At 35.8% G+C, this 16898-nt stretch overlaps 1 protein-coding gene across 3 annotated transcripts in view; it reads left to right on the forward strand.

Moving 5' to 3' along the window:
- Positions 1-16898, forward strand: part of Sh (Potassium voltage-gated channel protein Shaker) — a 907958-nt gene that overhangs the window by 547053 nt on the left and 344007 nt on the right. For all 3 annotated transcript variants that reach the window (XM_081727649.1, XM_081727648.1, XM_081727651.1), the window contains exon 2: positions 10160-10286. In XM_081727649.1, the coding sequence (XP_081583775.1) occupies positions 10160-10286 (127 nt within the window). The remainder of the gene's footprint in view (positions 1-10159; positions 10287-16898) is intronic.

Raw genomic sequence — 16898 nt, forward strand, 5'->3', positions numbered from 1 at the left:
TAAAAAGTAATTTCTTAAGTTTGAGAAACCGTTTCTTATTTGTGCACCGAGACAATATTATCTTAGAAATAAGATTTGGCAATTCTCATTCATAAGAAAAGTAACAGAATATTTTCTCGTTTCGCTTCATACAACCTCCTCTACTTTCCTTCATTTCTCATTAATGAGAGTTCCAAACTCTCATTTCTAAGGAAGGATCTTCTTGGTGCACAGATAAGAAACGGTTTCTCAGATTTAAGAAAGTATTTTTAACAGTGTAGTTGTTTTGGTATCCTGTGAATTATTTTTTTAAATAGCATTATTATTTAATTTTAATAACTGTATGTTAAAACTATTTTGTTTATTACAAACTAAATACAACTATTATTTTAAAAAGAAGTTTCAGCCAGTTACGTGAAAGGAACGTTGAGAATATAATACACTCTCCTAAAATTGCATATATTTCTCAAAGCATGGGGATGGTTTTCTTGTGATTATCCAAAAAATCAAATTTATGGTGTTGAACATTTTTTTAACTACTTAAATAACTTGTCACGTAACGCCACGTAATAAGCTAATAATTCCGTTTCACTGTTACTTTACACGGTGCACATGGTATGTTTTAAGAGTATTCACCAAATTCTAGCTCGAATTATCAGCTGGGAAACAATTGAAATTATCATATGAATATGTGAAGTCATTAGTAGCAACTGCAAAGCAAAATGAAACAATGTCTTTAATTTAACGTTCCACGATCATGTCCTTAAGGATAAAGGACACGGGTGATTAATGAAAATAAACAATTATGAAATATCGGTGAAATTAGAACGTGGGAGTAAACGGGAAAATCGTGAGGAACAATATGTCGATGTTCGAAAACCGTCCTTTGATACTTTAGCAAATAATCAAGAAATTTTCCACAAAAAGTCTCGTTTCTGGGATACAATCGGATGATTGGATATGGATTTCCATAACATGTCTACGAAGTATGCACTATGAAGGTGAGGTGTCCAAAAGGTGTCCCGGAATTGATGTCCCGTGGACAAGGAAAAGATTTGTCTGTCCCATGTGGAGTAGTTGCTAGATTTAACTTGTCGGATATTCCTGTAGTACCGGTATACACTGAAGATTTACCTGTTAAAACGGACGGTTGTTCCAACAGTGTTAAATATAAAATTTAATAGCATGTTATTCAAAATAAATACTCGGATATAGATATGCCTTTCATAGCTTGTTTAATTTGTTCCAAGGAAGACAGTGCTGATCCAAACCGTGATGTTTAAACTCCATAATGGGTTAAGTTGACTATATTGATCACAAAACATTTAGGATAATGAACACTTTTTTAGTTTAATGCTCAACGATTAAGCACGGAGAATAAGGGAAATGATGATGATGATGATGATGAGATGGTGAAATGAAGATAGTGGAGAGGAAATGGAAGAGAAGTGGAGAGGATAACCCAGGGAAAACCCACGCACACGGTATTTGTCCACTACAAATACACTTGGCGTTCGATGAGATGGAACCAAGAATCCCATGCACCAGAAATATGAACTCTACCACTCTACTACTGAACCTCATGAACGACTTTTAAAATTTTAAAAAAATAAATTTTATAAACTTAAAATGTATGCAATAAAAGACAAATTCTGACCAAACCATATATTAACTAATAAATAAAATAGTTACAGTTTCGGTAAATTATCTTTACCTTCATCAGACACAGACAGATAGGGCGTCTGATGAAGGCAAATTTAATTTGCCGAAACTGTAATGCTATTATTTATTAGTTAATATATGATTTGGTCAGAATGTGTCTTTTATTGTATACAAGAAAGTAAGTGGTACTTAATACGTAATACAGATAACCCCTTCAAACATTTAAAAGTTGTAATTAAAAAAAAAAAAAAGAATATGTATTCTACGTTTTCCTTCAACTGTAAATGAAACACGAATCTTTCAGTTTTGTGTCGCCAGCATTATGCTCTGTAGGCACAGATTGTTCGATGAACGTGAGGGAACATGAAAGGAATAATGAAAGGAGAATGGGGGAGGATACGGAAAACTCCAAGAAAACCCACGGACACGATTTTGTACAACACAAACTCACATGGTTTGGGATCATTTGCCACCAGAGGTGAGCGTTCTACCACTGAGACGCAGTGTCCCCATTCTTCAATTATAGTAATTCAATAATTCAATTAATATTGTTGTATCGTAACTGAATACTTGACTACACTTCTACGGTATAGTATTTCTATCTATACATTTATAAGTGATATTTACTATTTTAATATGGTATTTTTTTTATTTTAAATTTGCAAATCTATTGTCAATCCGCATACAGTAGACCTTCCAATCGCGAACTTAATTCGTTCCTTAACGCTGTTTGCGAACCTAAATTATTTTTTTCCATTGAAATTAACGAAAATACAATTAATGCGTTCTAATAGCCACAGAAATATAGTACTAAAATGTATGGTGTAATCAGTGGCGTATTTAAGCCCCCCCCCGAAATCTTACTTACTATAGTAAAGTATATGAAATATCTTGCAGAATTTTCACATTTTCAGGCAAAGCCCCCCCCCCGAAAGTTAGCAAAGCCCCTCCCGAAACAAAATCGTAAATACGCCACTGGGTGTAATCATCATAGGTATTCTGTCATTATTGGGAGATTACTTGCCGCAGTTGAGAAGCTTCCATGCTCCATGGTCTTCCGCTAACCTCTTCGTTTCAATATACGATTCTGTTTTGATATCGTCCATTAATTGTCTCTTTCGTCCTCTCCCTCCTTTTCCTTCCACTATATCTTCTAGCACGTCCCTCATGACAGAGTTCCTTCTTTTTCCTATGTCTCAACCAGTTTCTCTTTCTCTTCTTAATAATCTCTAAAATTGTTCTTTCATCCCCAATATTTCTAGCACTTTCTCATTCGTTTTCCGCTAGACCCAGCTAATTCTGTCATTCTTCTCCACACCCACATTTCGAAAGCTTCCAGTCGTTTTTAATCATGTTTGCATAATGTCTATGTTTCTGCCGCATATAGAACAATATTCCACAGGAAGCATTTTATGAGTCTTTTTCTCAACTCTTTATTTAAGGACCAACAAAACAGACTTTTCTTCCTCTAAAGCCTTCTTTCCCCATTACTATCCTTGCTTTTATTTCTCGTTCACACTTCTATCATCACTAATAATATACATGCATTATTACTGTGGTACGTGCTTTCTATTAATGATCTAGGTAAGATTTAGTTGCACTTCTCTACAGCAGATGGCAGCAAATAATCAGTGCTGCAACGTTGTTTTGAAGTGCAACCAGAAAGAATTACGGGGAACAGAAAGCAAATATTCAAGATGGTAGTTCAAACGCATCACCACTAGGGACGCAAAGGGTTAATCTCTTAATTGTTCATTGATTGGAATTTAAACTCTAATTCAGATTATATGAGATGGAATCTACTCAGATTTTTTATCCGATTCAATCATTCTGCCAGGAAACGAACTCTGAATGATGCACACAGAAGGCACAGAGTTAGCCACTAATGGGCACAATCAGTGAATAACCCTAGTAAAGATAGCGAAGAAGATCACGGAAATTTACATGTAGAAATGAATCTACGCTAGCAGTTGAAGCGGTCAGTATTATACATTCTTTTATATCCCAAGTATTTGACGATTTAACATCACCAATATATTTTGAGGTTTCACTAAAAATCAGTTAACCTAAAAAAACTAATTTTCAACTAAAAATTCTAACCTCAGGACATATGTCCATACATGATATGGATGTTTACCATTAACGTCACCGCTACCCTAGAATCTATTAACAAACTTACTCTTGGCCAAGATGACCGATCTAACTATCTGTTGCCCAAAAAAAATACAAAAATGTTCTTTCCTTCGACGGTTATGCGGAATAACGGACCGGCGTGGTAAGAGTACAATCTCATGAGGCCCTCTAGCGCAATTGTAATAAGGTACATCATTGTTGTAGTAGATAAACAGAAGAGATAAATATAATTAGAATCTAATACCGGAAAATATATTTAAATATTATCTTGAATTTTGTTTTGAAACTCATATTTTATACATACTGTTAAGAACAACAAAAATAGTTCTACTAGACATTTTCAACAGCTTCAGAGTTGTTTAAAAATCAATTTAAATGAAAGAGGTACGATATGAAACTAATTAGAATTGCGTACTGAAATATCAGAAAAATACAAATGTAAGAAAATCTACATATTGAAATATAATTCAAATTGAAAGCTCCCTGAGCATGGTGTGATTTCACTAGTGCGGCAGTGTCCGGTTCAATCTTCGTGACCCACAATATCAAGTCTTTTAAAATACTCAATAACTTTTTTAACAACTGTCCAAGTTTTTTTGAACCAAAATTAGAAATCACTTTATTTTTTATCATATGACCCAAAATTAAGGGAGTTATGAAGTGTTAAAATTTTCAAACGGCCTCCATTTTGAAAAAGTATGACAGATCGGATTCGATATTTATAATATGAATGAACCGATCAAATTTGATTTTAATCCATTCGGTTTTAGGAAAGTTACTATATCTAGTATATACAAGAAATGGATTGCACTATTATAGAAATAGATGGATATCGTGAGATCTCCGCAATAGATACATATTAAAAATCTCACACAAGCTTATTACAAACCAGAAATTATAAGGAAATAGCTCGATAGAGAATACGATAAAATGGGAGTCGTGATAGGAATTTAGGTTGAGAACCACTATTGTAGTTCACAGATCTTCAACGAAGTAGTAAGTAAATCCGTAAGTTGTATAATGGTAGTTTTATGCTACGTTCGTGTGAAGTGTAGCATCATCACTTTAGAAGCACTTGTGTGGTGCAGAAGATGCTGGAAACGCGTTACCAGTTTCCTGTTTCTAAGCAAGCTGTCATGTAGATTGTGGGCTGGGTGACAACCGCGTTGACAGGACACAGTCAGCGGAAAAGGGTGAAAGATAAGAACGAAAATGACTGGTTGTCCTCCTCCTCCTCCTCCTCACTTCACCCCACTCCCTATACCCCCCCCTGTAAAACACTCAACTCACGAGCTAATTTAACATGTCTATTTTCTCTTTCCTTTTTACTTTCTTCTGTTGAAAAAAAATATTAATAAAATAAGCTCCTGTTGCCTTTGTAGTTTGGCCTTATATTTGAAGTTGGTAAAAACAAAATTATTTTATTCCGTTTTTGTTTGTTCCTTTTCTCTTTTTCCTCTAACACTTTATTTTCTCACTTTGAGAGTTCTTTTTGGCTATGTGGTTAGCGTAAACACTTTCAGTGCGGAAGACTTGCCTTCGATGATTCCCTAGGCCAGTGGTCCTCAACCTAATTCCTATCACGACACAAACTTTATCACATCCTCTTTCCAGAGGCTTCTTTTATAATTTCTGGTTTGTAATAAGCTTGTGTGGGATTTTTAATGTAGCTATTGTGGAGATCACACGATATCCATCTATTTCTATAACAGTAGAATCCATTTCTTGTATATAGTGAATACAGTAACTTCCCTAAAAGCGAATGGATTAAAACCAAATTTGGACGGTTCATTCATATTAGAAATATCGAATCCGATCCGTCATACTGTTTCAAAATGGAAACCGTTTGAAAACTTTAAACCTTCATAACTCCCTTAATTTTGGGTCATATGATAAAAAATTAAGTGATTTCTAATTTTGGTTCAAAAAGTGGGACAGTTGTTTAAAATGTAGTTGAATATTTTAAATGGCTTGGTAATGTGCGTCACGAAGATTGAACTGGACATTGCCGCATTAGTGATATTACATCATGCTCGGGTATCTCGTTAGCTTTCAATTTTAATTGTATTTCAATATATGCAGGTTTTGTTGCATTTGTATTTTTCTGGTATTACAATATACAGTTCTTACTAGTTTCATATCATGCCTCTTACATTTAAATTGATTTTTAAACAACTCTGCACCTGTTGAAAACATTTAGTAGACCTATTTTTTGTTGTTCTCAACAGTATGTATAAGAATAAAAACATGCCTCTCAGAACAAAATTCAAAATAATATTTTTAAAAATATTTTCCGATATTAGATTCTAATTATATTTATCTGTTCCGCTCATCTTCGCGACCCCCAGGTTGAAAAACCCTCCCGTAGGCGAATGAAAAATTAATCCAGCATTTTATCTTGAGCTTTAGTAGGCCTACACCCAGAATTCTTTATTTGGGAGGAGTCCAAGGTTTCGGGGGTGGTCCAAACTACAAGCCACTACGTCTATGTAGTATTGAAAGGATATTATTCTGCATCGGAAAAAACGATAAGTAATTGTAAAATACTTCCATCTATATTTTCAAAAACAATGATAGAAGTAAATTGTTTTTATAAGAGAAAGAGCACATATGAAGTGTAAGATCATATTTTTATGCTGCATCAGTCATTTTCCTGTTAAACAAAGAGAGTTTTATTGAGAAAGTATACAAATACATGTTGAAAGATGAAATGAAATCTTTTGTTTTACGTCCCAAGGTTATGCCGGTTAGGCTAAAGGAGACAGTGATGATGAAAACGGAATGAAATGGTGGAACGAAGAAAGTGGGAGGAAACGGAAAAACCCCGAGAAAACCCACGAGCACGGTGTTTGTCCACCACAAAGACAAATATATTTTGAGTTTGGAAATTGTTTGGGCGGTTCGGATCCGGTAATTCCCCTTAGGTGCGTGGGAAGGACCACGATGGCTCAGTGGTAGAGTGTTCACCTCTCCTTCATGGGGCCCTTGGTTCGATCCCAGCTCGCGTCAAGTACGTTTTGTGGTTTACAAACACCATGCGCGTGATTTCTCTCCGGGTTCCTTCAGTTTCCTCCTACTTTCTTCATTCCACCATTTCATTCATTTTTCATCATCACCGTCTCCTTTAGCCTCCAAGGCATAATCGTGGCGCGTAAAATTTTCATCTCATTTTCCATCTTCAGTGCGCATCTTGTCTTTAGGCATATCAGAGAGGTATGCAATATTCCATTAAAATCAAAGATTTTTTTACGATAATTATTGTAAAATTTGTGTTTTAATTTAGGAATAAATCATGCTTACTTGACCGCGATTTCAATTCAGTGAGTAATAATTGGACATGCTTAAGTGCTCACATGAAAATCAAATAACTTTGGCAGAAGTCTTCACGGAAAATTGATTTATTAGTGCATTAAGTATACGCGTAAACGCCAAGTTGGGATTAAACTCACTCCTTTAGTAATAATAATAATAATAATAATAATAATAATAACCATTTCTTGCATTCTGGTACCCTTCTTGCTCTATGAAACTCCCAAATATAACTGAAAGGGGTAGTTGACTTCTACCACTCCCGGTTTTGGCTTTAGAACAAAGATAAGGGTTGAATTGGAACCTATTCTCAGATCTTTCAGTTTAACGTCCCACGTTTATGTTCTTTAGGCTAAGGAAGACAAATGAGTAATTCAAATTAATGATGACGGAAGAATTAGTAAAATAAGAATGTGGAAGGAAACGGGAGTACGCCGAAAAAACACACGATGTTGTCTACCTCCAACTTAACTTGGTCGGAATCGAACCAGGGAGAATTATTCTCAAGACAGATATTGAATTCATGTCAATAAACCAAAAGCTGCTATCTATTACAGTTTTTACTTGTTGTGAAGAACTTTTAAACCGGAAAAAGTAAATGTCTACCACTTCCGGTTTAAATACAAACATTAATGGGAAAGGATACTATATCCATTCTTGTGATACTAAGTCCATAGCAAAAAACATATGTATATCTCGCATTTTTACCGTTTCTCTCCTGTCAACAATGGAAAAAAAAGAAATGAAATTGTTAAATTTTACGTCTCACGGTCATGCCGGCTAGGCTAAAGGAGACGGTAATGATGAGAGATAAGTGAAATGAAGAAAGTGCGAGGAAATGGGAGAACCCCGAGAGAAGCCACGAGCAAGTGTTTGTCCACCACAAACTCCACACGGCGCGAGCTGGGATCGAACCAGGGACCCAAAGCACTGGAGGTGAACGCTCTACCACTGAGCCACCGCGCCCCCCACAGACAATGGACAGACATGGGCGTTCTGTAAGACTTCCCACATTTATGGAAAATATATTTTGTAAGTTTAATAAAGTTACGTAGAGCTACGTATATTTTAGAAAGCGAATCTTGGCACGAGGCTCCTGAACTTCAAGAAATTTCCCCGTGTTCGATGTGGAAGAAATTATTTGTATATTTCCTGGAAGTTATGCAACACTGCTAAACTTAGGTGTATAAAGAGTTGCTTGCGTTTAGGAGTTGCATATCCCCAATTATTTCTATGAGAAAAGTGGCTTTTTCAATTATTATTCCTCTATAGTTTATCGTCGATGGCTTGATAACCGTACAAAAATGTGAATGAGATCAGTCGAACTATTTACAAGAAGAAGAATATAAACTGAAATACACTTTTCTAGAAGAATGAAGTCCAACCAACTACTATTGTTGATTCAATAATTTACATATTTAATAGACTTCAAAAGCATTTCGAAATTCGTTACCTGGAGAAAGTATCGGTTTCTGGAAGTATATTCTACGCCGCAACAATGTGTTAATCCAGCTCTGAATTTATAATAATTCACGGTTTATAAAACAGTTTTTTTTTCTTCCAATATGTTTCGTAGACTAAGGTTACAGATGGGGTATAGTACGGAGTATATAGATCGAGTACTAAAAACATCTAAAGCAAACATTTTTTCTCTTTATGTTTTCTACTATAACTAAACTAATTAAAATGCATTTAAAATATCTCATAGTTATTTTCATGTTTTATCTTTAAAAAAATAACTAGAGATTTATAGTTTAAAACAAAATGAATTAAATTTACGTTAGTCTTTAAAATAATCAGAAATTGAAATTGTTTTGTAGCAAAATGAAGTTACAAAAGCTGACTAGAATTTGAGATTCTAGGTTTGCTTTGACAGAAGTAATTACTTGAAAAAAGTAAGGGTATGGAAATTTAGAATCGTGGTTTGCTTCGAGTACCAACTTTATTGTCTTACTGATTCTGGCACACATCCCCTCTACTTTCACCGTTACTATCTTTTTCATATCTCGTGTTCACTCTAGCTTGGTTTCTATATCCTTTCTCTCTCTCTCTCTCTCTCTCTGTATCTCCCTTCCTTTCTCTCATTATCTCTCTTTCTGTAATAACTCTGAATGATCTAGGTATGATCTCTTTGCCTAGTTACAGTAAACGCATTCATAAAGTTTCCGTGTTTGTGAGGAATGGATCACTATTGCATACGTCACCTATAGCTAATGTTCAATCTATCGTCTAACAAAAGTGAAGAAGAAATTTTCCAATTTCTTAATCGATAATGAACTGTGCAAGTGGAATTTGAAGGAACTCAATAAACTTGAGGCTATTCCTTTAGAAGAAAGTAAAAGGTTTTCTTGAGTGAGGCTAAAACACCATTTTTTAAAGAAAGTAGAAACAATTTGAGAGAGGGTACTATAAGTAAGGAGTTTACAAACGCGATTCCTTTGAAAAAAAGTAGAAACGTTTTGAGTGAGGCTTCTGTAAATAAATAATTTAAGGACGCCGTTCCTTTCAAAGAAAGTAGAATTGTTTTGATCGAGGCTACTCTAAGTAAGGAGTTTACGAACGTCGTTCCTTGAAAGAAAGTAAAAGTATTTTGAGCGAAGATACTATAAGTAAGGAGTTTACGAACGCAAGGAGGCATTTATAAGTAAGGAGAAACCAAGGCAGTATTATGAATTAATTTCTGAAGCTAGCAAATAGTCTATACATTTTTTTGGCCTATTTGCTGAAAGGAAATAAATGAAATATTTCAGTTTTACGTCCCACGTTTATGCCGGATAGGCTAAAAGAGACGGTGATGATGAGAAATGAATAATGTAGGAGGAAACGGGAGAGCACCGAGAAAACCTACGCACACGGTGTTTGTCCACCACAAAGTCTACTTGAAGCAAGCTGAGATCGAACCAGGTACCCCACCCACCAAAGATGAACGCTCTACCACTGAGCTACCGCAGCTCCTGCTTGCTAAAGGGATACGTCCTTGTTTGATCTATTATAGCCTCTATATATAATTAGTCTATATAATGAATTTTCAATTGTTTATACGAATACTAATATATGTTTTTCTTTTTATTTACAGGTCGCTGCCGAAGCTTGGTAGCAGCCAGGATGACGATGGCGCGACCCCCCACACCCAGTTCACGGGAGTAAGCCATTTCGAACCCATTCCCCATGACCACGACTTCTGTGAACGGGTTGTCATCAACGTAAGTATAATATCACATTTATTCTTACAAGATACAAGGAATACCTTGCATAATGCGTTTTATAGGTTCCAAGATAGGTCCACACTTGCAAAACTGCGTTGTTGGAAGTTTATTTATAATGGGTCAAAATTGAATTTGTGTATCGAAAAAATTTAGAAAAATAGATAAGCTTAGAAATGAAAAATATTTATTTTTATTAACTATGCAATTCAGAAAATGCAGTTAAACATGAAAGTTATTTTTTAAAAAAATATTTCTTCAATTGTAAATAAAAAAATATTTTTAGTTATACGTAATAATAAAAACTGTGCATACCAAAACCTTTTTAAACTGCGTAATGCAAGGTACTTCTGTACATCATTAGATTGTTGTAGAAAATTAGGCGGATCTACCCCGAATCCGGGCGTACTAGGATTCCTAGTTTACTGAGTGAAAAAAGCTGTTATTTGTATGTTTTAGAAAGTTTATACCTAGGTAGTAAATTCATGATATATCTGAGTTCTGGTAAATTATTACGTAGTTTGCAACACTGATCATTATCTCATCCTATTGGACATTTCTCACATTGATTACTAACTCATTCTTCTCGACATTTCTCAGTATCTATTTTTCACTTCAATCACCATCTTTTCCTTTTAAATATTTCTCAGTTTGGACTACTTCGTCCCGAAAATGATTTCCTTCCTTCCAATTTTTCTCAGCGACAACTATCCAATGCCGATTACAATCTGATTCATTTGAACATTCCCTAATGTCGATTACCCCACCCTGATAATAATTTCATCCTTTTGGACAATTCCTGGTGTCAATTTATTCCACGCTTGTCATTCGGGTGTTCGCCTTCCAAACATTGTCACTACCCAACATCGATCAAAATCTTTTCCTTTGGTCATTTCCTAGTATCGACTATCAAATATTGACCACAATCCCATTCTTTGAGCATTTCCCAGTTTTGACTATCCAACGCCGATCACAGTCTCTTGTTTATTGACATTACCCAGTGTCAACTGTCTTACAATGATCTCAGTGTTGCCTTTTTAGACATTTCCCAGTGTTAATTGCCCAACGTCGATCATAAGCTCGTCGTTTGAGTTTTTCTCAATGTCAACATCCTCACACTGATCAGTATCTCATCTTCTTGGACATTTCCCAGTGTCGACTACCAAACACTTATTACAATCTTGTTCTTTGGACATTTCCCATTGTCAACTACCACACACTGATCACAGTCCTGTCTTTTGGCCATTTCCCAGTGTCAATTACCACACACTGATCACAATCTTGTTCTTTAGACATTTCCCAGTGTTGACTATCACACACTTATCACAATATTGTTCTTTGGACATTTCCCAATATCACCGACTACGCACTGATCACAATCTTGTTCTTTGGACATTCCCAGTGCCGACTACCACACACTGATTACAATCTTGTTCTTTAGACATTTCCCAGTGTTGACTACCACACACTGATCACAGTATTGTTCTTTGGACATTTCCCAGTGTCGGCTACCGCACACTGATCACAATCTTGTTCTTTGGACATTTCCCAGTGTTGACTATCACACACTTATCACAATATTGTTCTTTGGACATTTCCCATGCCGACTACCACACACTGATCACAATCTTGCTCTTTGGACATTTCCCAGTATCAGCTACTACACACTGTTCACAATTTTATTCTTTGGACATTTCCCAATATCACCGACTACGCACTGATCACAATCTTGTTCTTTGGACATTCCCAGTGCCGACTACCACACACTGATCACAATCTTGTTCTTTAGACATTTCCCAGTGTTGACTACCACACACTGATCACAGTATTGTTCTTTGGACATTTCCCAGTGTTGACTATCACACACTTATCACAATATTGTTCTTTGGACATTTCCCAGTGCCGACTACCACACACTGATCACAATCTTGCTCTTTGGACATTTCCCAGTATCAGCTACTACACACTGTTCACAATTTTATTCTTTGGACATTTTCCAATATCACCGACTACGCACTGATCACAATCTTGTTCTTTGGACATTCCCAGTGCCGACTACCACACACTGATCACAATCTTGTTCTTTAGACATTTCCCAGTGTTGACTATCACACACTTATCACAATATTGTTCTTTGGACATTTCCCAGTGCCGACTACCACACACTGATCACAATCTTGCTCTTTGGACATTTCCCAGTATCAGCTACTACACACTGTTCACAATTTTATTCTTTGGACATTTCCCAATATCACCGACTACGCACTGATCACAATCTTGTTCTTTGGACATTCCCAGTGCCGACTACCACACACTGATCACAATCTTGTTCTTTAGACATTTCCCAGTGTTGACTACCACACACTGATCACAGTATTGTTCTTTGGACATTTCCCAGTGTCGGCTACCACACACTGATCACAATCTTGTTCTTTGGACATTTCTCAGTGTTGACTATCACACACTTATCACAATATTGTTCTTTGGACATTTCCCAGTGCCGACTACCACACACTGATCACAATCTTGCTCTTTGGACATTTTCCAGTATCAGCTACTACACACTTATCACAATCTTGTTCTTTGGACATTCCCAGTGCCGACTACCACACACTGATCACAATCTTGTTCTTTAGACATTTCCCAGTGTTGACTACCACACACTGATCACAATATTTTTCTTTGGACATTCCCAGTGTCGACTACCACACACTGATCACAATCTTATTGTTTGGATATTTTCTAATGTCAACTACCACACACTCATCACTAATCTTGTTCTTTGGATATTTCCCAGTGTCTACTAACACACGTTGATTACTATTTCTTATATCATTGACAATTGTCAATGTCCAAAACTACACTTTTCTTAGAATCCTCACAAAATTTAATTGATAAGTATCCATATCAATTGATAAGCGAATTATCCTTTTCATGAGCACTTGAATTAAACATTTCTCGTCCAAGTGTAAGACTAGTCTAAAATTGTAATACATATAAAGAAAAAGTTGTGGGAAATATACGAAGAACCAGAGAAAGTATCATTTCTTCTACGAGTGTCAAAGGACATAATGAAATAATTATTTATTAAGCCGAAAATCACAAAAGAAGTCGATATATTATTCGAGCCGAGCGTTTGTAATTTCATTCAGCTATCAGGGTAACCCTTACTCAAGAAGTGGAACTACGATGGAAAAGTGCAAAGTCAAAACTGTTGGAGAAATGATGGCAAACTGTTGGTTGGCCAAATAATTTAAACAACTTTTTCAACTTAAATTTTGGAGTTCTTGTTCCGAACAATATCTACTATTTGCCCATTTAAATTCTCTCAAGGGTAGTGCTAATACATAGGCCTCCTATGCTTTGAAGTTCAAGCTTTCTATTATCTGTTCACCCTTACTTTTCAACGGAGATAAACAACAACATTTGTATCCTTCCGCCATTCTAAAATATGATTCCTATTCCCGGAGGGTTCAGGAATAAATTATACAATCCTTTTCGTAGTAAGTACTCGCTGTAGAAAATAATACGACACACTTTACAGTTCAATTTGTGCCATAATCACTGAACGTGTAATATTTCTATCATTTCATTAAGCATACACGATTGCAATATTATAATCAGTATTATACTTCAATCATTTATAATAATTATTTAAAAATTCTGATAGTTTTATAATAAAAGTAATAATTAAATACAGTGATCTATTTTTTGCGGAGTAGAACAAGCGTCACCCTACCGACAACAAATCAGCGTGCTTTAGTCACACGTGACTTTGTTTATCGTGGTTTAAAAGTAAGGCGTAACAAATAATAGACCAAAATTTCACTGACTCTCAAATGTATAAATTCCAATTCTTTCATGGTATCGTATTTACAATAACAGTGTTAAATTTAGCGGTAATTTATCCCGCGACCCTACGAACCAGAGGCACGCAAATAGCCAATGAACTACATGAAGGGAACAACTACAAAGAAAGTAGTTCCGTAATTTGTACGCCAAAGTGACTTAAGATACGCGTTTTATCTGGGTGTTCAGTAATGCGAGATAACATTGATCCACATGAATTCCAACAACCTTTGTTCAACTCTATTTGAAAACCGAATTTTCGTTGCCATTCTTTTTTTCTTTTTCGTTCTCTTGCGCTATCTTCTTCACTGGCATTATTTCAATTGACTGCTTCTTCGTTTGTCTAATCCGAATAAGAACAAAGCGTGCCGCGAAACTTCGAGAGGTTTACGAACACTCTTCTATTGTACTATAAAATCTCATTTTTCTTATTATTTTTCTTTTCTTCGTCATTTTTATCCTCATCCTCTCAACCTATTTATCTGTTTCTTCTTCTTCTTCTTTCCTTGCCTATTTATCAGCGAAGGATTATTTGGCGTGACGTCATTGTACGCATAGCCTGTGGAAGTGCATTGCGGAGCTTTTGGGGTGTGGCGAGCGGCCAAAAGGCTTTCTACATACTAAAACCCGTAGACGTAGCTTTTCGCAGGGACCAAATAAAACTCCTATCCCGGCGTTCGATTAAAGGAGATCCGCGTCGGAGTGGGAGACAGCGGGACGCGTTACAAGGAGGCAGAGGAAGGAAGCGGGACGCGTTCCAGACAATTCGATTGCAGTCAGCTCTTCAGTAAGACCTCGATACAAGGACCACCAAAATAATTTTCTGGATTAGGTGGATATGTTTTTTTTTAACAAACAAGGCACTCGTTTACTTCCCCTCCTCCTCCTCCCACCACTATATCCTTCTGAGCTGAATAAATGAAATCGAGCTACTGCTCGAGATGACTTTTAGAAACGTATAAATTAGCTCAGAGGATATGATGTGGATTAAATAGGCAGCAGGGGAAAAATTTGTCGCAGCAACAAAATGTTTGTTCAGGAATTATAATTAATTTTGGACGACGTGGAGCTATTGAGACAAACAACTCCGTTAGATGGTATTATACAGAGTGTTGTGATAGAAACAAACACTACACATACATTCATAATATACATTTACCTAAGAAAAAGAACTCTATGCATGTTCCTTCCTTCCCATTCATCTTCAAAAACTGTATATAAATTTCGTTTTGCAACTTCTTTTGATTTCAAAAAAGTGACGTCATCTTTTCAGTAATCAAATTATTCATATAGTATTGTCAGTGGCGTATTTAGAATTTTGTTTCGGGGGGGGGAGTTTCCACATTCTCCTGAGTAGGTGTATATATACTGGGTCTATGTAGGTATACAGTTATTACATATACTATATATAAATTTATCTATTTCCTTGAGCCCGATATCCACCCCTAAATACGCCACTGAGTATTGTATGCTTTACTATACTTCATTTGGTCTGTTAGATATGCTATAATTTGAAAGCAGAAGAAAATATATATAAAGAAAGAAAAGAAACGTTAAAAAATGAAAATTGATAGGAATAAAAACCTGAAAAATTGTAATATATGTTAATGTATAATAATTTCTGTTGAATTAAGATATTGTCCAAAGATAAGACATATTAGTCGATAGAACACATTAAGCTTAACAAAAGATGCTTACGGGTAAAGTGTCTTGCATAGGTTTTTGAGAAAATCGAAAATTCTCAATTTTGTGGCGCTAAAAACGTATTTCATTCATACAAATGGAGTTTTTGTTTTACACGAAGACGTTATTACTTATTTATGTAATGTCTATGTATCTATTGCTTCTCTTTCTGTAATGGTGATATATATATATATATATATATATATATATATATATATATATATATATATATATATATATATATATATATATATATATATATATATATATATATTCCTTTGCTCATATACTAGTTCTAACAACTAGAATTTGTTTCGCATTGTGAAAACAAGCTAGACGTCTAATTAGTTTGACCAGACAAATCATTATGACCACTGTCTACTTTTCAACGAAGTAGTACAGGTGACTAAGATTCTCGAGCACAGCAGAACCTCTCAGACAGTGGCAAAAATCTCAATTGGATCAGCCAGTGTGATTCTTTTGCTTAAAATGGGGTGTTTTTGGGATATATCAGAGTTTGATAGATAAAGACGGTTGGGAATGGGGATCTGGTAAACAGAGTGACTTGTCGGGTGTTCCTAAGCTCCCATGCTTATTGTCTTCCGAAGTTGGAAAATGACGTGTAATTAACATTAAATTGAAAGGCGTGAGGGGATCATATCGCATTACAGATATTTCACGTTGTATACTGTCACGATTGCTAAAGCAACAAATTTTAACAGTGGAGAAAGTACGAAGGTCTCTGACTATACACTGTTAGATTGGGCCTTCGAAGCTAACATCTCACGCAAATGCCAGTGTTAACCGCACGGCTTCGTCGATTATTATTGTAATGAGCACCTGCCTATCGTCATTGAACCGTGCACCGAACAATAACACAACGTTGCATGGTCCAACGAATCACAATACTACCTCCATCATATCGATGGTTGGGTCAGAATCTGTCGTCTTCCAGGGGAACAGCCGCTAGAGACTTGCGCAGTAGGACGAAGACAGACCAGTGGTGGTTCAATTATTTGAAGAATTTTTACATAGTCATCCATGGGCCCAGTAGTGCGTGTGGAGAGCTCCTAGCTATTG

Source organism: Thermobia domestica, chromosome 10 (assembly GCF_964235325.1).
Source record: "Thermobia domestica chromosome 10, izTheDome1.hap1.1, whole genome shotgun sequence".
NCBI classification, from domain to species: domain Eukaryota; kingdom Metazoa; phylum Arthropoda; class Insecta; order Zygentoma; family Lepismatidae; genus Thermobia; species Thermobia domestica.